At 38.8% G+C, this 21,779-nt stretch overlaps 2 protein-coding genes across 4 annotated transcripts in view; both read right to left on the bottom strand.

Moving 5' to 3' along the window:
- Positions 1-2,337: 2,337 nt before the first annotated feature.
- pomt2 (protein-O-mannosyltransferase 2) lies at positions 2,338-11,142 on the bottom strand. Of its 2 annotated transcripts, XM_079262000.1 has the most exons (21): positions 10,697-11,142; positions 10,532-10,616; positions 10,349-10,453; positions 10,141-10,249; positions 9,739-9,847; positions 8,869-9,028; positions 8,667-8,773; positions 8,500-8,582; positions 8,018-8,127; positions 7,859-7,925; positions 7,266-7,326; positions 7,110-7,188; positions 6,801-6,952; positions 6,608-6,699; positions 6,438-6,514; positions 6,283-6,354; positions 6,137-6,196; positions 5,947-6,052; positions 5,718-5,858; positions 3,075-3,186; positions 2,338-2,526 (listed from the first exon to the last, which is right to left on the bottom strand). In XM_079262000.1, the coding sequence occupies exons 1-21, from the start codon at positions 10,999-11,001 to the stop codon at positions 2,421-2,423; spliced, it is 2,298 nt and encodes a 765-aa protein (XP_079118126.1). In that variant the 5' UTR covers positions 11,002-11,142; the 3' UTR covers positions 2,338-2,420. The 2 variants fall into 2 exon arrangements, with proteins under 2 accessions (XP_079118126.1, XP_079118125.1); XM_079261999.1 differs by having other exon boundaries at positions 6,438-6,699.
- Positions 11,143-13,419: 2,277 nt separating this feature from the next.
- LOC306773039 (latent-transforming growth factor beta-binding protein 2-like) overlaps positions 13,420-21,779 on the bottom strand; it is an 85,152-nt gene continuing 76,792 nt past the window's right edge. Inside the window, exons 33-41 of one of the 2 annotated variants that reach the window (XM_079262736.1) lie at positions 21,342-21,476; positions 20,158-20,355; positions 19,925-20,017; positions 19,489-19,617; positions 18,544-18,684; positions 18,046-18,216; positions 17,656-17,934; positions 16,676-16,825; positions 13,420-14,881 (exon numbers count right to left, since the gene is read on the bottom strand). In XM_079262736.1, coding sequence (XP_079118862.1) covers positions 14,706-14,881; positions 16,676-16,825; positions 17,656-17,934; positions 18,046-18,216; positions 18,544-18,684; positions 19,489-19,617; positions 19,925-20,017; positions 20,158-20,355; positions 21,342-21,476 — 1,472 coding nt within the window. In that variant the 3' untranslated portion in view covers positions 13,420-14,705. Of the gene's footprint in view, positions 14,882-16,675; positions 16,826-17,655; positions 17,935-18,045; positions 18,220-18,543; positions 18,685-19,488; positions 19,618-19,924; positions 20,018-20,157; positions 20,356-21,341; positions 21,477-21,779 lie in introns of both variants that reach the window. The other variant, XM_079262735.1, reaches the window with a different exon arrangement.

The raw sequence follows: 21,779 nt of genomic DNA on the forward strand, positions 1-21,779 counted from the left end.
AGCACAGGCCTAATTTCATCTTCATGGACGACAATGCTCCTGCTCATCGAGGCCGCATCATCAGGGAACGGCTGTTGGAGACTGGTGTACCTCAAATGGAATGGCCTGCACTCTCTCCAGACCTGAATCCCATTGAAAACCTGTAGGATCAGCTGAGCCGTCGTGTAGAGGCTCGAAACCCTGCACCCCAGAACCTCAATGACCTGAGGGCTGCCCTTCAAGAAGAGTGGGATGCCATGCCTCAGCAGGCAATAAGTTGCCTTGTGAACAGCATGAGACGTCGTTGTCAAGCTGTAATTGATGCTCAAGGGCACATGACGAGATATTGAGACGTTCAAATTTTTTGTTGTGGTGTAACTACCATTGTTGTTACCTTTTGTGTTGAATGAATTTTTTTGAGATGAGGAAATCAGTAGTGCATCCTTCTACTTAAATGTCTTACTTTTATGATATTATATCACTGTAGCATGAACATATTGCATTTTCCATAAATTTCACCTGAAAGCCAAATATCCCTAACTTTTTGTGAGTAGTGTATGCGTGTGTGTGTGTGTGCGTGCATGCATATATATATCTATAAATATATCTATATATATATATCTCTATATATATAGATATAGATATATATATGCACACACACACACAATATATATCTATAGATTTCTATCTATCTGATAGTGCACGTGTGTGAAGGAAGGGAATGTGTGCGCACATGTGTGTGTGTGTGTGTGTGTCTAAGTGTCTGTGTGTGTATGTGAATTGTGGGAGGAGTGAAAGGGCCTTGGTGCCCGGGGAGCGAGGCCGGTGCACTGGAGTGCGGCCTGGCTACCATTCAGTGGCGGTCTGGGTGTCCTGGCTCCCTTTTGGCATGGGCTGTACCTTCTGCCTACGGGGGTGGGGGGGGTTGCTCTTGGGGTCCTGGGGCCCGCACTCTGTCTGCCCTGGGTGGCTGGTACCCGGCAGAGCCGGGCCTGCTGGGGCCTGTTCCCCCTGACCGTGGGGGGCTCTGCTGGCCCCCCCCTCTGCCACCTCCTGTGTTGATGCATGGCTGGCTCTGGAGCGGGGTGGTTGGGATCTGTGCTTGAGGACGGCTGCCAGCTGCTCGAGCCTCGGGGTTCTCCGGGCCTTCCTCTCGCCTGCGTGTGGGTGAGGTCACATTGGCATGATCACTCTTCTCCGAACACGTTCCACTCTGTATGTTCTGCATGTGACACAGTCACTGAGTCGCCTGCAGGTTCATTTACTAACAATGGCTGGTTTTCTTCTTATGTGCCTAATTTAGCTTTTGAGCTCTGGGTTTTCCTGATAGTTGATGGCTTCGTCCTCCCGCAGGGGGAACATGACTCCAGTGTGTATAGGTGTATGGATGTGTGTATATATAAGTGGGTGTGTATGTGTGCTTATATACACGCAAATGTATGTAGGTTGTTCTCTTTTTCAATCTTTTTTTTCTCTCTCTCTTTCTCTCTACAAGTTGTTTTCTGTTTTCTCTTCTTTTCGATTCTCTTTCTGTCCCTCTTCTGTCTTCTCCGGTCTGGTCCAGCAGTACAAACTTTGTAATACAAACAATTATGCAAAATAAATAGAAAAATAAAATTAAAATCCAGAATATCAAGGGGAGCATTAGATCTATGATGCTTCCCTTGGCAAAGTAAATTTGCAGAGCAGAATAGAGCATCCAGAAAATCCATTTTGCCTGCTTAAATGCTGGACAAGACAAAATAATAATAATAATAATAATAATAATAATAATAATTCTATCTATCTATCTATCTTTTGTGTAACAAAGCTAATGGGCAACCTAAATTTGTCATTTATTAAGATAAAGCAACTGTGTGTATTTTTGGGATTTTACTTTTAATTTTAACCTATTCCTCCCAATTTCTGTTTTAGAGGGCATAACTTGTGTAATAAACTGTTACATTATATGAGCAAGTGAGCACAGGATACAAGAATAGCACTATTTATTCGACACACTGGAATGTAAACATAAAAAGTCAGTAGTAGTCATATAGGACAGTACTTATTTCTAAATACAGTATAAAAAATACCATCAAACATCAGGAGAATTGCCAGCGAAAATAGACTCTTTCATGGCTTGTAACTACATAATTAATTTTACAAGTAGGAAAAAGCAGCATTTTAACTTTGAGGCACTTGTTTCTTGTTACAGATGGATATTATGTTGGGACTTAAGGCAGCTCAGTAATATGTCATATACATCTTTATAAGTGTAGACTCTACAACACTCTGACATTTTTACTGCAGTGATTCAGTTTTATCAAGCCTCTTTCATTCATGATAGTCCACAAAACATGAAATGCTGTGACACAAATGCTTGGCTTTTTAAGATTCCACCAGTACCTTAAGATATAACTAAAGAAATATTCACATATAGTGATATGAACATGCAAGGCCGACTAGAATTCCCAGGAGTCCATCCACTTCAGGCCAGCCATTGTGCTGCCAGGTTCATGAGCTAGAGGCCCCATCATGCCATAGGACAGCGGATGAAACAGGTAGAAACTGTCAGACAGAGAGAAGATTACAAAGATTTAAACATAAATTAAAAAAACACATTTTATGCATGTGATAGTGAAATAAAATTGAGATCTAAAACATCTTCAAGAGATGGGCTGGAGTCTCTCAATTACTCTCGCTATAGCTGTTGTGAAGGCCTATTCATCTGAAATTCAACACCATAAATAATCCCAAGTTGCAAAGCATTGTGTAATGTCAATAAAATCTATTTTTTAAATCAGTTGTTACATGAAATATAATTTAAAAACAGAAATATAGACTGTAGTTTTTATTTTATTAAGAAATTACAAGAGTACTGGTTTTCTCATGAAATCTAAAGAAAGCAAAAGTAATCTTTAAATAAAATTACTCAACTCTTCAACAACAGACTCCTCCACAAAATCAACTACAGAAAGGAGAGCATTAAGGAGAAGCATGTATAAAACAGATAATCTTGATTAACTTTTTTAAAAGGAACAAGAAACACTGAGGATAAGAATTTTTTTTTTTTTTTTAATGATTTGAAAACAATTTGTCATAAAAACTAAGCTCACCTGTAAAGAACAATGAAGAGAAGTACCACCTCCCCACTTCTCTGAAACCAATCAGAGTATGGTGGGGGGAGTAGCAGGTCAGCACTTCTAAACAGGATGTCCAGAGTAACTCCTGTGCCACAAAAGAGAGTTTTAAAGAGACCACTGAATCCAATTTGGGCTAGCATTAGACAACGCAAAAATGAATGCGCTCCTACTAACAACCATGTCCCCCTTAATGCAAAACATTTACCCTTTATTCTGCCTTGCAATTAGTTACTTGTAAAAATCAGTATGTTTTTATAAGTACTTCTTCTGATTACTTGCCGTGTACTGATGGGAGAATAAATAGATCCCACAAGAGTTCATTGGTAGGATGAACTGTAGCATCTGACTTTCAGTGGACCTGAATGTCAGATGCAACAAGTGTTTGTGTGATTTACCACCCAGGTCATCCTGCAGCCATCCTTATAAATATTAAGCTTGAAACTGTCAGAATCTTTATAGATATGTAGGATGATTTATTTATTTTTTTGGTGGATTACATTCACAGCTGTGACAAGCATCTCTTACTGGGATAACATCAATTTCAATTTTGTTTTCCAAAAACAATTTTTTTTATTTCTGGACTTACGATGATAAAAAAAAAAAATAAATGTCAGGCTTGAAACTATCAAAAACTTAATAAATAAGGAAGATAACTATGGAATTCACTGCTACTGCACTTCAGACAGGCAGGGTTTCTTTCTGCTTTTAAATCTGCTCTTAAGAGTCACTTTTTTTCACTGGCTGTTAACACTGCTTGGGTTGCTGACTCCTTTTTAATGTTTCTTTTTTTTCTTTTCATATATTGTGTGTTAAAGTGACTAATATTTTTATTGTTTTTATTTTATTTTACTTTTATTATATTCTGTATGTTGTTAGATTTGGGATTGTGTACAGCGCTTTGGTCAACTGTGTTGTTTTAAAGCGCTCTATAAATAAAGTTGGAATTGGAATTAAAATTTGGTGAGTATGGTTCAACGCTGTGATGAAGCACCTATAGCCCAAAATAAGCCTCTCACACCGAGACAATGTGAAAATCAAAATTTTATTATATGGGACAACCCTAGTTTTTTGGTATAGAGTTCTATAATATTGGAGTACTTTTATGAGTACTGCGTACACATAGTATTGGGCCAATACCCCGTACTGGTATAGGTGTCATGGATCCCTAGTTCATACCATCAATAGTTTTTTTTTTTTTTTTTTTTAAATAAACGCTATTAAAAGCCTTGATTGCCACTTTAATTGCAAATAAAAAAGCCTAATCTTTTAATTTAGCTTAAAACCAAAAATCCACTTCTACACATAGTGTAGGCTTAAAGCTGGGGTAGGTAATCTTGCTCAGAGACATTTTTTTTTTTATTCAGGGTGAAGTGGTTCCTCTTCCTGATAGTAGTCTATACATTTTGTAATCATGAACAATAAGAAATATAGTTAGACCCCTCAGTTTACTGCAAATCTGTAAAAACTCTGACCAATCAAACCGTTTGGGCCGAACTGAAGTTTATTTTTTATATTTCCTGAGCTTCAGACTTATCCAGATTCTCCTCTCACCCTCCCGCAGCGCAAACCTGATTCCACACCCTGCATATGAATAGCGTGTTGGGCTCAAAATAGAAAGCAGTGAAGAAGAAACTTGGAAGGCAAACATGGCTGAGAAACTGCAGGAAGGATTTCCCGACCCGGCTCGGTTTATTTGCCTCCTCCCGCTAAACAGCCGAGAAAGAGAAAATATTTTGTGGAAAAAGCTGCAAACTGGAAAAGCACTCAGAGAGCCTTTGAAAAAGTTCTTGGATCCAAACGGTGATCCAGATCACCATCAAAATTAAACCAGTTCTTCCCTTTCACATTTCCAACAACTCCTGAAAATTTTATTAAAATCCATCCATAACTTTTGAGTTATCTTAAACACAAACAGATAAACGTCGGTAACCACCTTGGCGGATATAAGAAAAAAAGCCTTGGATCACGCAAGGAGCAAAACCAGAGGGGGAGGAGCCAAGACGGGGTGCAACTTTCACATATTGCTAGCTCCCCAACATTACCTACCCCAGCTTTAATTCGTGACATTCATCCAACTCAGTATTAGAAATTGGCTTTTGCCTCAAAACAAACAGTTTGTGTAAAAAGGGAGAATGAATGGTGAAAAGTGGCACAGAAATCTTTATTAGATTAGTTATTTTCTAGCGGGTGGATGGGAATCATTCTAACATTTATCCAAAACCAATGTCGATATCTCTCATAATTCCAATCAGGCTTTAATGCACAGGTTTCAAACTCCAGTCCTAGAGGGCCGGTATCCTGCAAGTTTTTGTTGCCTCCATCCTCCAACACACCTGGCCAACATTCATAAATAGGTTGATGAGAAGCTGCTGGATCCATTTGATTTGAATCAGCTGTGTTGGTAGAGAGAAACAACAAAAACTTGCCGAATACCGGCCCTCGAGGACTGGAGTCGGACACCCCTGCTTTAATGTGCTCATTGTGACCTAAATGGATGTAAAATGTTGTCATTCTTATCTTAATCAGTAACTGCTTTCTATCTTATGGAGAAATTTCTCCCTCTGCTTTCACTATTAAATTTTATTTGCAGGGCAAGATCCCTGTGGGACTAGGTACCTGTTAGCATGGTGCTGAAGAGCATTGCAGGGAAGTAGTGGTGATAGTAGAGGACACGTCCCATTGTATAGAAAGGGACATAGTGCAGCAGCCAACCAAGAAGAAGTGGGCCTCCTCCTTGGATGAGGACTTGTGAATGTTCTGAAAAACAGAGCAGGTTACCGGTACTTGCATTTATTCAATGTTAATACTGCGTTTTATCTTACACAGCCACTGTCAAAAATCATACCTATTCTTTTTTGTCCCAGTGAGATACCTCTTTGTATAATTATAGATACCATTGCCACCATGATTACATACAATCCTAAACTGGCCAGATTTATCCACCAGACCACCTGTAAAAGAGGGTTTATTCAAGAGTTATGTGTTGGTCAGATAAGAGCTCTAACAGGAAAATTAAGAAAGTTTAAAAGACTTACAGGGTTGCCGAGCAGATAAACACGATATTCTGTCTCATTTACTCCTGAAAACCTTAATCCCTTCACAAAACATTTAATTCAGACGTTAACAATGATCCAATTAAGTTCAATTTTTGAAAAATTAAACTACAGATTATTAAATGCACCTGGTAGTTGATGGGCCAGTGCCAAGGTTTGGAGTTCATTTCATTGTCTTTGGGTTTCAATCCACTATTTCCCTAAAATGACAAATATTCCATGTTTTACTCAGTGCATTTGAACAACAAAGATCCTTTAAAGGGATTTTGTCATTCTTACTTACCCTCATCATAACAATATGCGATTCTATAAAGATTTCCAGGAAACTGGGTTTCAGAACAGACAAACTAATGTTTGGCACTGTCAAAACACACAGAAGTAACAGAAAAAATAGAGTTACGACTTTAAAAAAGACAAAGCTGTACAGGTAATAGTGTAGTGTGCTCATCATACATTTGGGATTGATATGATCCTCAATGTTCCACTGAGAACTTGGGGTCTCCTTCAAATAAGGACTACAGGTTACCTCTACTTGCTCCCAACCCCTGAACACAAATAAAACTTGCATGAATAGTGCAAAGGTGCATGTTGACTATCCATACACAGAGAACCAAATTGAGTCTTGAGCAAAGAATACAGTTTTTACCATTTTGGTAGGGTCTTGCCAGAGGAGTAAAGCACACAGCCGGTAGCTCTGTGCAGAAAGCGAACTTTGCTGCGCAGCACCTTCACCAGGTCACCCTTTTGACCTCCTGACACCTCCACCCGCCACAGGTCATTAGTATCCCCTGTTCCGTTCTAATAACAAGCCATGTATATTTAAAAGATGTGAAGAAACTAGAATGCCAAAATCAAGTAAGTATAATAAGATGGCAAACAGCTTCGCAACTCTGCATTCTTCAATATTGGGTCTAGTAAAGTGAAAAAGTTAGGAATACGTCATAGGTTTACTCACAATTCCATAGCCTGTAACCTGGAAGTGTTTCTTGGTTAGAGGGGCTTCATGGCGGTGACTGTGAAGGTTACGGGTTGTCCTGAAAGGAAAAAAAAAAATCCATTCAGAAAATTTGGACTCAGACTTCAATCAGCAAAGTTGACCCTTAATGCTTACTCTTTGTGCTCCAAACGAATAACATCACCATGACGAACCAGATCAGGGTTCCCAGACTGAGCTAATTAAAGACAAAAATAAGATACAAATATGACATGATTGTAAAAAAAACAAAACAAACAAAAAATAAAAACAAACCCAGCATATCAATTCCAAAGAGTCTATACCAGTGATCCTCAATCCTGGTCCTCGAAGGCCAGTTTCCTGCAGGTTTTTCAAGTGTCCCTGCTGCACCACACCTGATTCAAATCAATGTGTATTTAGCAGACATGTGCAGAGCTTGTCTGAGTCTGATTCAGGTGTGTTCCAGCAGGGAAACTTGGAAAACCTGCAGGACACCAGAACTCAAGGACCAGAATTGAGGATCCCTGGTCTACAAAGTCCTTCGATATCATTCCAATAGAGGAAGACAAACACACTATTATGTTCTGCACATAAATGTGCAAAAACTACAGAACACTACTGTGTTTACATAGATCAAATTCTCTCAGGAATGCTGGGTTGGTTCAACACCGTATTAAAATATCTAACTAATACAATAAAATGTAATAAAATTGGGAATGCAAAGAGGTTGATTTACACCATTTTCTTACAATCATTATCATCTTGTCTATGAACCAGCCATAAGTTGTTATAGTCCTTGTGGAGGTAGGCTGTCACCTGTTGAACACAAATCAGAAGAGCAATGTACATTTAGACTAAAAGTATTACAGATATTATACAATATTTCAGCACTTTAAATACAGATTAACCTGCTGCTGCCTCACTCCTACTCCCTCAGGATACAAGTGCCAGTGAGAGTGCAGATAACCACCCGCTATACGGAGATTTTTCACTGTAATGGTGGAACCATATGCCAGATCTGCAACAGAAAAACAACAGACAAATCAACAAGATTACATGATCAAAACATGAACAACAAATATGTCTACTAAAAATACTGAAGCTGTAAGTATGTTTTCATTTTCACCTATGCTATATTGATTTTCACTAGAAACTAATGCTATGTTAGTGTTCTAGGGTTAAAAATTACCCTATCTGCCAATTTCTGTAACTGAACTTATAAAAACTTTAGAAGTAAATCTTTCATATGTTAAAAGAGAAGAATGTAAGCAAATATTCTAACCCAAGTGGCTAATGGAGAACACGAGTGCTTACATTCCTTTTGTTCAACTTTTTGTTCACACAGCTGCAGGAACATTTGGTTTTTGTCATAGTTGTGTTTAGTACTCACACTCCGGCATGGATGCATTGTGCAGGTTGTTCCCAATTAGACGGGACTGGAAGGCAGAGCTAAAAAAGCCATCACCTGGTCCACTAGCAAGAAGAAAACAAAAGCAATCATGGCTATTTGCATCATGTCATTACACAACATCACAAATTTTTAACAACCACACTCACCTTTTATTCAACACAGCAAAATGGACTGCAAATATTGTAACATAAATAAAGAGTGGAAGCAGGATGAGTCCAGCAACCCGAGCCAGGAAATGCTTTGCAATGTCCATCTGAAGCCAGAAAATACAGTGGAAAGGCATTGAAGTCTCTACTATAACTAACCAGTATTAAGAATTACCACTATATTAAACATTATGCTGCTTACAAGTGAGATATTCAGGTCTCCCAGAAGTCTCCAGAGGTCCCAAACTGTGTTCAGCCCTACCAAGATGATGACAAACAGACCTACAAACTTCACACCGAGAGCTCCAGCAAGGTTTATGCCACACAGTGCCAGCCATAGCCACCAGGGGGCAGTGAAAGGCCTGAAAACATCAGTAAGCTGCTTAATAAATGCTCTGGCAGAAAAACACCCAAATTCCATACGATATCTGTACTAACCAGTATCCATAGCAGGTAAAACATTTTTATGTTTAGTAGTTTTGTTAAAAAACACAATAACCTCATATAAGATCTGAAAGTTCATCATTGACATTTACAATGAAGATGAAAAGTGGCAAGTTGGAATCAGATGGCCATGTAGTAAAAATCTTTACATGTCAATGTATTGAGGATTATTCATTCATTATCCTAACCGCTTAGTTTGATGAAGGGTCGCAGGGAAGCTGGAGCCTATCCCAGCAGTCTCTGGGTGAAAGGCGAGGTACACCCTGAACAGCTCGCCAGTCCAACATGGGGCCACACAGAAACTCACACACTCACTCCTATGGGCAATTTAGAGTAGCCAATTAACCTAACATGCATGTCTTTGGATGGTGGGAGGAAGCCAAGCATAGACAGGGAGAAAATGCAAACTCCACACCGAAAGGCCACTGCCCAAGCCTCCATGCCACTATGTCACCATGCAGTATGAAGGATTATTTCACTGAAATCATCAAATGATCCAAATCATGAGTAAACCCTTCAGTAAATCATTGACAAGCTTATTTATAAATTCGGTTATAGCATGTCAACTAAAGAACACAAAAATAACAAACAAACAAACAATTACAATAAGATTTCAACTGCTTCCTACCTGTATCTCTGCTGGTTGAACTTGACCATACTAAGCACTGCTCCCATGATGAAGAACATGAGTATGGGGTCTAACAGGATGTACTGGGAGATGGTGATGCAACCTGTGTCTAACAGGAGGAGATGGAAAGATAATTGTGTTCTTATAATACCAGCATAAATGCTGTTCATGTTATTTCAGTAAATTGGGGGTAATATGAGCAAAAAGGCCATAAATATAGTGTACCATTTTGTGTCTCTTTGAAACCACATTTTTCTGATCTAAGATTGTCTTTGTGCAAGAAAATGAATTAAAATCTCGAATTCAGTCATTAATGCTAAGTTAAAAGTATTGTTGGGTTTTGTTGCTCAAAAAAAAAAAAAGAAAAGAAAAGAAAAAACAAAAAAACAGCTGATTACTAACCAAATATGAGTAGGGTGGCTGAGATGAGAGCAGCAGTGTGAAACTTTGATAGCTCCAGCACAATGAGGTAGGCAAAGATTGGAAGGAAGGAGCCCAGCATGGCACAAAACTGTACAAAGCGAAGCAGAACATAGACAGACAATAACACAAGTTTATTTAAACATATCTTATTTTTCTAAAGTTGCTGAATTTGTGGAAAACAACATACCCCTCTCATTCCCCAATAGTTGTGGTGTTCATATTTATCTCCCGGCTTTATGAAAGGAAAGGTGCCATTATATCCAGTCATATAACCGGCAAGACCAATCAACATCTGCAACAGAGACGCCTTGTTATTCTGGAAAGGTTGGCATTAGGGTTCTTAAATAAAAATGATAGTCAGACATCTCACTTTTCCAAGTGGAGGATGAACATCAAAAAAGAAGGTTCTGTTGATATAGTAGCTCCCCATTTTTCCAAAGTGAGTTTCATCCCAGCTGAAACACACAGAAGAGCAAATAAGGATCTAAAAGCAGCACTGAAATAATAAATGAACATGCTTGGATTAGTCACTTACCAAACATGAGGTGGCTCTGCTATCTTGTAGAGCCGTGTAGAGAAAGACAGTAACACAACTAAAATCAACAGCACACTGCTTGGATATTCACTGCTTCTTTTCACCAAAAGTTGGGCACTTGAACCATTTGAGGAAGGAGTATAATCTTCTGACGAATGTCCAGCAGTTTGACTGCTTTTTACCCTTGACATAGAAGTGATACGAGACTGTTGGGTCTGTCCAGCTAATGGACCAATTTTCCTGTTTCGTAGTATCGAACCGTCTCCTGTTTTGTTTATTTGGGAAAGACATTCTTCTTTTGCCATTGGGAAATCAAAACTTTACTAAAATGACTAGACTCCTTTAAAAGCCTGGTAAGACAAAACTCAGGTGGATCATTAAACATAAACAATAGTTACTGATTGAAAAGAGCGCATAGTGGTGCAGTGATGTTGTGCAGTTAGATCCTAAGAACTACGTGAACCAAAGATACTAAGGAATTTAATACTGGTACCAAAGATATGACGTTGCAATGCTATGTGACGAGACAGATATAGAGGGAATATCACATGTCTCCCATTATTAAAATGACCAGACATGTTATTAGTTACATTACTGCTGATATACCGAGTCTTTTACACGTCACAATATCCTACTTAAGTGTCTCCTCGTTCATTCAAACGCGAGCTGATCCTAACGGTTTGTCGGTAGAAATTCACCGTTAATGTAAATACCAATTTATATTTACTACCCAACAGTACGAGATGTTGTGGCTCGAGTGAGCGAAACGCGTATGAGCTGCGTTGCTTTCTGGGAAATGTATTCTTATGTACCCCAGTCTGTAAAGCCGTGTTTCCATGAGAAACACAATTTCCCAACGTTCCTTTGTGGCGTACTTGTCCAGTACGGACACCCCAAAGGACCATAAGGGATATTTTCCCCTTCTAACGTAAATCATGTGTTTGGAAATAATGTGTGTGTGCCGATACCACTTACGTTTTCCTTGAATTTTCTGTAGTTTTAATACACTGAAATGTCAGGGAAACACCCAACAGACACGAGGGACACGTCGTTAGAGGACAAACGAAAGCAGGGAAAGGGTTCTGTGGGCGTGCAGTTCCAACATTTGGCCACCAGAGGGAAACACAGCACAAGAGATTATTGTTATTGTTTTGTCTTTAAATTATGAAATTCTTTAGGAAAATATATTTGGTAAGAGAGAGAGAGAGAGAGAGAGAGAGATATTAGTTCTCATTTATTTTTTGTGCCGTTTAGTCGAAGTCAGGGTCGCGGTGAAGATGGAGATATTGCAGTGATAAGCAGGCAAGAAGCAGGATGCATCCTGGACAAGTCCACCGCAGGGCCAACACAGACAGACAACCATTCGTCCACACTTTAGATTAACCAGTAAATCTAATATGCGTGTTTTTTAGGTGGGCTGTGAAAACCGGAGTACCCGGAAAGAACCCAGACATAATATATTTAAACCAACTATTGAATCGCTTCCAAATTATAATAAATAGTAAAATAAAATAAATAAAATAAATTAAATAATAATAATAATAATAATAATAATAATATGATTAGTTGTCACGAGCTGTAAATTTAACATGTAGTGTAGATGTTTATGGATCAGTTTTACTTTTAACAGTAATCCAATAACTAATGTACTGTAACATATGTGCAATATTTTTTCTGAGGACTTACAGGTTTGTGACAGATTGAAGTACATTTGATTGCATCAATCTTTCATTTCATTTCTAAAACACCCAATTAAGGAACTCAGTGTATTTATATTGTGATGTGGATACATTTACATTGGTCTAGGATCAGAAAATTCTTTCCTCCCTGCAAAACACATCACAGTGACACAGTAATGTAACAATTATCCAGATGTTATCCTGTGCCAAATTTTTAAGGAACAACATTGCTATGTAGATGAATAACATTCAATGACATAAATGATTACTTGTGTATTGCGTATTGCAACACACCAGTTTTATTTCATAGGTTATTTTTACAAAAAAATAAATGAAAACGGTTTTCATTTAACCTCATCATTTTTTGTGATTTATTTAAATGCTTTATAGTGATTATAGTAAAGAGGTAAACAAAATGAATGTGTGTGATATAAACCACAACTTTACAAGAAGACATTTTCCTCAAGTTGTTTAATTTTTTAAAGGCTTTAAATACTTCCACTTCAACCTCATTGTTTGGCTTCCAGTCTGGTTCTGTTGATGATTTAAACAGCACATTATAGCACAGTGGACATAATTTCAAAACATTTGTACAATTGTAGGTTGACAGGGTGTGAATGCTGTTTCAAGACATAAATTAATTGTAGCCATCTTGCTAAGGCATTCATATTTATTACCTAAATGTTTCTGTGATTGTGAATGAACTTGCCAAAAATAAAATACAAATAAGGTATGAAAAGGTACCAGAAAGGAACCATCAGAGGGTAGAAGAAATGATACTGTGTCTTGCTAATATTTAGCTGTAGAGTTGTGATGCAAAGACGTTGGTGCTTGTATATTTGTCTTACAAAACGCCTGTGATTCCAACAGTGCTGCCACTTTCAAAATAATAAAAATTATATATATATATATATATATATATATATATATATATATATATATATATATATATATATACACACACATATGTATATGTATATATATATCATTGCCTGCTCCACAGGGCAGAGTATACACACAGTTCCTATGGTACAGTGTCCTCATACATTAAAAGTTATGCTTTAAAAATATATATTTTTACAGACATATATAAATCTACAAAGCTGAAATGCCAGATTTTTCATACATTTTATGCTTTATGTCAAATAGAAAAAGCTTTGTGCTATAATGCATTGAGAGATTATTCAACAAAAATAACACAAAGTATTACATCTGTACAAAATATACCAAACCTTTCCAATGAAGCCTTTGTCTTTCCATGCATGTAGAGTTGCTCAAATGGGAACGATCTGATGGGAGACCTAACTGTTTTGAAAATGAACAAGAAATCCTTTTGCCTGTGTGATACTGATGCATAAAGCTAATTTCTCATTTAAGCAGAGATATTTATGGATCATGTCATTCCTGTATGGAATTTAGGCAGAAATACAGAATCAAAGTTGTAGTACTTTTCTCTTTTTAGAAGCAAAAAGAAAAAAAAAAACCAAAACAAAACAAAAGTTAATACTGATAAAAAGAGACAAAAATGGGGTTCAATATTATAGTAAGTGAAAATGGTGTACAGCAGCTGGAGGCAAATTCTACTGATTGTACCATTCTCAGAACATTACATAAGATAATCATGTACATCTAGTCTTTTCATGCCTATGGTGAGGCTGAAGCTTGTGAAAGTTTGACTTTGTTGACCCTCTGCTTCTTGGTCCACCGATTCTTTAACTTCAACTAACATCCTGAAGAAAGGCAGCTGTGGAAAAATGTGATGTTGTGTTGACTCAGCTCATGTATCACAAGGTGTGACATTCCTTCTTCAACAAAATACATTTATTATCTCCCCACAATGTCTCTGTGGTCAATTTGTAGTAACAAAGGAGGAGTTGCGTGTGCTCTCTGAATACTGTAGGTTGTTGTCTTAGTTTGCAGAGGCCCGTCATGTTAATGAAATAAATAATACAATTTTAAAACAGGAAACTGACAGGGCAAACAATGTGGAAAGTATATCTGCATATCAAATTGCCTGGGGTAACTGAATATAAAAAAATCAGTCCACAAAATCCCTTTAAGGCAAACGGATATCTGGTGTATAATAAATCCCATGTAATACATTCTCTACACAATTCCTTTTCCTCTTGAATGTGTATGTAGAGATGTGAGTCAGTGTGTGTTTGTGTGTGTTCATGTTTGTGCCTGCATGTCTGTACACGGGATGTAGGGATAAAAATTTGGACGTTTCAGTGTTACTGTTTGAGGTTTAGTGCCAGGCCCTCTAGGAAAAGGGCAGAAGGATTATCTTTGAGGGAGCAGGAGAATTCGGTGATCCAACCGTCTCCGTCTCAGTTTCCTGCCTGCCTTAGCCCGGACTCTGGGATGGCTGGGATGCATTTATGCGGCTTGGCAGTGGCCACAAAGCCAGGCAAACAGGTGCACTTGTAGGATCCCTCTGTGTTGGTGCAATGCCCATTCTGACACAATGGCACGCTGTCGCTGATGTCCTCACACTCGTTTATGTCTGCGGAAAAAGGAGATGTGACAAGTCAGCATGCAGAGATTCAACAGCTGCTCGAACCACATCTGCTGCTAAGTGTCCTCATGGGAGTCAGAGGTGGGAAAGCTAAAATAATATTTCTTATTTGCTGGTCTGTCCTTCTTTTATTCCTTCCTTTCTTACTTTCATTGCAATTTCAATATGTTAAATTACACTAAATGACTACAAAGCTTATTAGCGGCAGTGATCTGAGTTCAAGCAGATGGCGAACAGTTGAGTTATGTTGGCCTAAATCAAATCTTGTAAACATATTTTGCTACACATGTAACTTGCAGCATTTAAAAAAAAATTTCACCAACAAGAGATTAAGATGTGATCCTTTGCTTCCCCAGACAACGTGACTTAATAATTGGCCCGCTGGGAATAAATGTTTTTCCACTCACACTTTGCCACAATATCACATTGCACTGACAGTCAGTTAGAAAGCCTGAGATCTCGCAGTTTCAAATGCATGCTCCTTTGGAACATACTGTACAGCTTTTATGCATCTTAAAAAAACAAGCTATTTTCTTTAAACGGATTGATGTTTTATTTCTGGAATTTAACTGTTATTATGCCATCTATGGGTGTAATAACTCCAGATTGAAAGTACATGAGGTTTTAGGAAAGACATCTGGCACAGTGTCTTTACGAGCACTTTTTAGATCAAAAAATACTTGAATGGACAATTATCAAGAGAAAATAACTATCAATAACATCCTGTGATGTAATATGAACAAAGTAGAAATTACAGAGAGTATTTTACTGATTTGTGGGCAACAAACAGTGGTATTTTAATTAATTCCACAAAAGGTCATATTTAGAGGCGCAAGGCTGACATAAAAATAAAAAAACACAGATATATTGCAAAATATTTCATCTCGTATATCTGTCATTAAACATGCCGTCATGTTGCGTGTCAGCTAACCACAAAGTGAACTTGAATTCGAGCCATCTCGAGTACTAGACCGTTAAGAATGATGGCAAAATTAACAATGCATCAGATTATGTTTCCTTTTGGCCTTCGGTGCGTTGTTCTTTTCCGTTTTCAGCTCAGGAGGTCTGATTGTCATTTCAGAGCGTTCAGTCTCAATTGACCCTCTTTCTGTTTATGTCATGTCTTCTGGGGAAATGCGAGCGCTGGTATTTATAAAAAGAGGCATGGCACGAGCAGCTCAGCTCCCACATGTTTCCACAGAGTTCCATCACTTTCCATGGTAAAACGGATGGCCTTGAAACTGATAAGTCCATATGCAGACAGAACTTTGTAATCAAAGCATTTCATTGCAGCAAGCCAGTCTCACTTTCTCACAAAACAAACAAAGCATGTTTAAAAGGTATAATATCTCATGTAATACACATGTGGCTGACATTCAAGGTCTCTTCACTCTTGGCAGGGTGCAGTTAGGGAATTTCTGACCAAAAGGATAGTGCTTGATGGTTTTAAGGAGTATACTGCTTTCATTAGTTTCCCATAAAACCTTAACTTAATGCAAGGTTGTTGAACTCAAAGCTTCTTCTTGAGCTTGACGATATACAGCAAGAAATTAATTCAAGACATGTCTCCGAAGGGCTTAAATCGAAGGGTGAGTTCACAAGGGTTTGGTTTCAAGCTTCAACACCATATTATGAAATAGATTACACAGAGTGACTGATCATCCTATTGACAGAAAAGTCCCTGAGTGCTTCTTTTCTCTCTTTTTTTTTTTTTTTTAACTTGGAAGTCTACATGTGGGTGGTCTGTTGAGAGAAATCCAAAATACTGGGGAAAGAACCAACCTATGCAGGCCATCTTGTCCAGGTTAAGCTCGTAACCGTCGAAGCAGTCACAGGTGTAGCCCTCACGCACACGGACGCAGCGCCCATTTTCACATCCATTCAGGATTCCACATTCCTCCGCTCGGAGACCTTCAAATCCTTCATAGCGGTCTGATTGGAAACAAAAACAAGAATATAACATAAGAAAAAATGCTGCCATAAATTGACTTTGATCATTTAAAGTGGTACAGTATAACTTTTGGCCACTAGTGATGCTAAACGGCTACAACGCATTGTCCTTAAACTTTAGAGCTGTCTGAAACTGATGCTTATTAAGCAAATCTTTTTTGGACACAAACAGATACCTTAAAGACTGGTGAGACAGAGTCACTTATGATTGTGAACTCGCAACCCAAGAGTTTAGCTGATTTGCGATTTAATTACATAAACTGCACCAGCCAGGCAAAGATCAACAGCATGAGAATCATAGGTCAAAGCCAGCTTTAAGACTTTCTGTTGTTGCAGGTCATACAGGAAATACTCCTCAGAGATCTGAGCGTTGATCTTTAAATGCATCTTCAGTGTGTGACCACAACCCATTGTGGTTTTTTCAGTTTGTTTAGGATGTTTTTTTTTTTTTTTGTTTTTTTTTACAGAGAAATGTTTACTCAGAATTTTATAGCATTGAATACAGAACAAATGTTACTAACAGCAAGTGAAGATTTCCCTTAATACTGACTGCATAAAAACTCCAAAAGCACAATTGATCCACCTCTGTGTTCAACAGTACCGAGGTGGTATTTTTAATAAATACTGCACCCAAAATATTGTTTCAGTTGAAAAGTTAAAAGTCCACATACATCTGACTTATAAGACTAGAAAAATCTGGGGATGCAGGGAATGTTTGCATCATTGCTGCTGATTCTTGGGTCACCTTTTAAGGACAAGTAGATGTTACATTCAACAAATCAACAATAAAAAACCTGAACTCATGTCCATACCAGTATGAGGAGCCACTGGTTGAGGCTGGCGGCTCCCAGGTCGTACAATTGGGACACGAATTGGTGGCTGCTGAACGCTGTAGTCGTTGTCTCTAAACAGTGGAACACTCTCAGGAATGTCATATGGTCCTTCAGGGCCACCATAGTTATCCCAGTATGGAGGCAAAAAAGGCTCTGCTGGGTCTTCTGGCCTCTCAGGACCGTATTCATATCCTATCCGCTCTCGAAGACTATCGGAGCCTCCTCTCCAAGGCAAGTTGCACACCGTTGCATAGTCAGCTGTACAGCAGCACATGGGGCAGAATGACTGTTATTTTCCACAAGTAATTTAATACATACGAAAAATCCATTGATAAAAAAAAAAGCTCTCTTTTATGTTCTGTTGCTCACCGGTGTCTTTCTTGGGGCAGAGGGCACACTGCCCACTCCAGGCGATGCCAAACAGACAGCAACATTCAGTGAATGTAGTCCTTTGGTTCGGGTAGGGGTCTGCACACATGTTGTCCCCCTCAAGTTGCTGCCAGCAAATATCCACATGCACACCTTGCTCGAGCTCGTCAACTTCTGGGACAAAGAATTAGAATTTTTTAGTGCTCGAGTTCAGAAAAAATTAGTCAGCTCTGGTACCAATTTGGGTATTTTCTCAACCTTCTCACATTTATGGATACAACTTTCTAGGTTTAGATATTGAGTGGTAGTTGTTTACCCTCAAATAACAAAGGTAAAAATATTGACAGTTATGATAACAACTTTGACAGAAAGCATTTAAAATTAACAAAAAAAAAAAAGGTTTAATCCTGAATTATTGTGACCATAATAACAGCGGTGTAAAACCCACAACTTAAAAACCCAGAAATATAAGACATCCCACACTGACGTGTTTCACACCTTCTGTGTTGTTGAGACTAATGCAGTGCCTCCGTGAGCTGTCCAGTACCAACGGAGGGCTGCAGAAACAGTTGAAAGACCCAAACGTGTTCACGCATGCTCCGTCTTCACAGGCATTTTCAAATTCACACTCATCATAATCTAAACACAAACAAAGAGAAGCACACAGACATCATGAAGAAAAAATCATTTCTTAAAAAAATATTGTGTTCACTCCAAACAGAACATACTGATTTGAGCAATAAATCTTCATCCTGGATGCTGGCTGGACCGCTGTCTGATGGAGTGTTTAAATATTTCTTTTTTTTTTTTGTTTGTTTGTTTGTTTTTTTTTTGTCGTGTCCAGCATTTAAGCAAGCAGAATGACGGTTTGGATGCTGTGTTCTGCTGAGCAAATTTACTTTGCCAAGGGGAGCATTACTTGTATGAGGATCCCCTTGATTTTCTAGATTTTTACTTTATCTCTTTATTTATTTTGTGCAAAGTTTTGAGTTTCTACTGCTGGACCAGACCAGAGAGGATAGGAGCAACAGAAAGATAAAGGGAAAGAGAAAGAAAACACCTCGTAGAGATAGAGAAAAAGAAAGAGATAGAAAGAGAAAGAAGGAAAAAACAGACATCTGCATAAACGTATGCATATACACCCATACGCATTTGCCTGTATAGACGCATGTACCTACATATTCACACACATAGACACAAACAGGCCAATCTTAGATTCTTATTCCCCCTGCAGAGGACTAGACTATCAAGTGTCAAGAGCACCATAAACTATCAGGTTAAATATTAATGGGAGACAAAGAAAACAAGCTGCTGTTAGTGAATAATCATGCACACAACTCAGTGACTGTGCCACATGCAGAGCATACAGAGTGGAACGTGTTCAGAGAAGAGTGTATTAATATTTCTACATTTTACTAAATTATAATAGACGTCAGTTCTTACCCACGCACTCAAGACGGACGTTGTCGTAGTAGAAGCCAGAGCGACAGAAGCAGGTGTACCAAGAAAAGATATTTGAACACTTTCCATTCTTGCAAATCTCTGGTCCAAACATTTCACATTCATTTGCGTCTGAAACAGAGAGGGATTCAAAGTTTAGTATTACACAGCTGAAAACACCTTCCAAAAGAAGCAACAACTTGCTATAAATGCCACTTTCTCAGGATTGACTATGTTGCTGTAATGAGTCAGCAACGCAGGCAGGTATCCCACTACGTCTTGCAAAGACAAACTAATAAACCTGAAGAGATTATATCTATCTCGCTGACTTGAATACACGCAAAAGGTAGAAATGAAAATATATTCCAACTTTTTGTGCCATTTCTAAAGAATAAAGCTATAAAAACTCAGGCATATCATTAAAATTAGTGGCGTATACCTTTATAAGGCGGTTGAACTCCATGGCTCTGCCTTGAGGAAACAGGCAAAGATAAAAGTCCGCTGCCATGAGGACACAACTCTTTGAAATCATCTGTTAAACAAGTAAAAAATAATCATTTAGCTAAAGGGCAGGTGTTAAAATTCTAAGAGGTACCGCTCTCACTTAAAACATTTACTTTGTCTATTGTAATTTATTTAAGTGATGACATAGGAGTCCTCCTCATGCTGTACCTCTTCCTGAAAGAGGGCAGGCATGGATCTCACAGTTGTCCCCCCAGCCTGCTCCGACCGTGCAGCAGCACTCCTGCTTGGTGGTGTTGCGAGACAAAACATTGTCGCAGAAGTTTGCATCATTTAGGTTATAATAACACTCTTTCCTCTCCTCAGGTGAGGTTGTGGGTACATGGATGGGTTTTGTCTCAGGCTCAGCTGCAGTTGAAAAGAGAAGCAATTCTTTAGATCAGAGACTACGTGTCAGAGGTCATGTTTAGCAAAGCATCTATGGATTTGGTGGGGATTTGGTAGTTAAAGAGGGTTAAATGCAAATCTTGTAACCTGACATAGTGAGTAAAGGTGCTTAAGATCCCACATTTAAGCATTGAATCATGACAGTAACGGCATCAAGCAGTGCTAGCTTTGCTTTCGATCCATTATTGTGACTGTATGCCTCCAGCAGGTAGTACATTACCCCTGTCTGCCACTGCTGAGCCTGCTCATTTGTCCAAAGACATGGGCTCAGGCATTTCACCGTTAAGCTGCTGGCTTAACCAAATGGAAACACTGGCATGTGAGTCAACACACCATTCAGTCTCACATGATTGATTCACACACGTCAAAAGCAAACAGTGGAATGTGGCAAAAAGGTACACAGAGACATAACTAGGGTTTAGTGCCCAGGCAGAAGAAAAAACATCCCGGTTGAGAGCGCGCCACTCCATAATGTAAATACACCCAATTTGTGTACACATATGCCTGTCATGCTGAGGATGTGATAGCATTCCATGACTCAAAAGGCTCTGTCTTCCTAAGATTGTGCGCTCTGCATGTATAATCATTTTGGCACAGACAAGAGTGAGGTGTCTTTGGATCAAATTGCTATCACTGCATCTTAACCTTGTTTGTCTTGGGGTGTAAATGGGTTTACAGTGACTAAGTCCTTGAGGTCTTTTATTTGGGTCTACTGGAGGAGTTAATTCATCATTTTATAGACTGCAGCCTGGCAGCCCACAACTACAGCCTATAAAATGGAAAGTGACAGGTCAAAAGGTACTTGTGGCATAAGCCATGTCCTCCTCGTCACCCTTGTTTGGATAATGAGAGATGGCTCATTTAATCAGGGACAACTCAGTCTCCCAATGATGGGATAGAGAATTAAGTCCTGTGAGTCCCTGTGAGTGCTAGTGCTGCTCTAGTACCCATGGAGCGGCACTGGTTGGTCCTGGGATCAAATTCCTCATTGTCGTTGGGGCAGATGCACAGGAAGCTGCCATCGACGTTCTCACACAGGGCCTCCCCGCACAGTGCCAAGGTCATCTCACACTCGTTGACGTCTGAGAAAAGCAGGAGAGAAAAGGTCAGAAAAGGATGAGGCTCGCCTCTTACACATGGCAACACACTACGCAGGTCATGCCACGGTCACATGAGATGGCAGTTATCGCCGCATGGTTCTGCACACTTTTCTACATACCACATACAGTGTGTTATCAGGTCCGGGAACGTAATTGAAATAAAACATCATTAAACAAAAACACAATATCTAAAGGCAATTCTTTATTTCTTCAGTTGTACGAAAAAGTTGTTCTTTGCCAAGCTGTGCATGCAGACACAGTAAAATTGTGTCTTTTTTTCCTTCC

This window comes from Telmatherina bonti (assembly GCF_933228915.1).
Source record: "Telmatherina bonti genome assembly, chromosome: 22".
Classification (NCBI taxonomy): Eukaryota; Metazoa; Chordata; class Actinopteri; order Atheriniformes; family Telmatherinidae; genus Telmatherina; species Telmatherina bonti.

What these genes read in the sequence shown, in the direction of transcription:
- pomt2 (XM_079261999.1), bottom strand. Translation starts at nt 11,001, where the DNA reads ATGGCAAAAGAAGAATGTCTTTCCCAAATAAACAAAACAGGAGACGGT. An exon ending in CGCATATTGTTATGATGAGG is followed by an intron (nt 6,355 to 6,437) that starts GTAAGTAAGAAT and finishes TTGTCATTTTAG; the next exon opens with GGAAATAGTGGATTGAAACC. An exon ending in ACTGGCCCATCAACTACCAG is followed by an intron (nt 6,197 to 6,282) that starts GTGCATTTAATA and finishes TGTTTTGTGAAG; the next exon opens with GGATTAAGGTTTTCAGGAGT.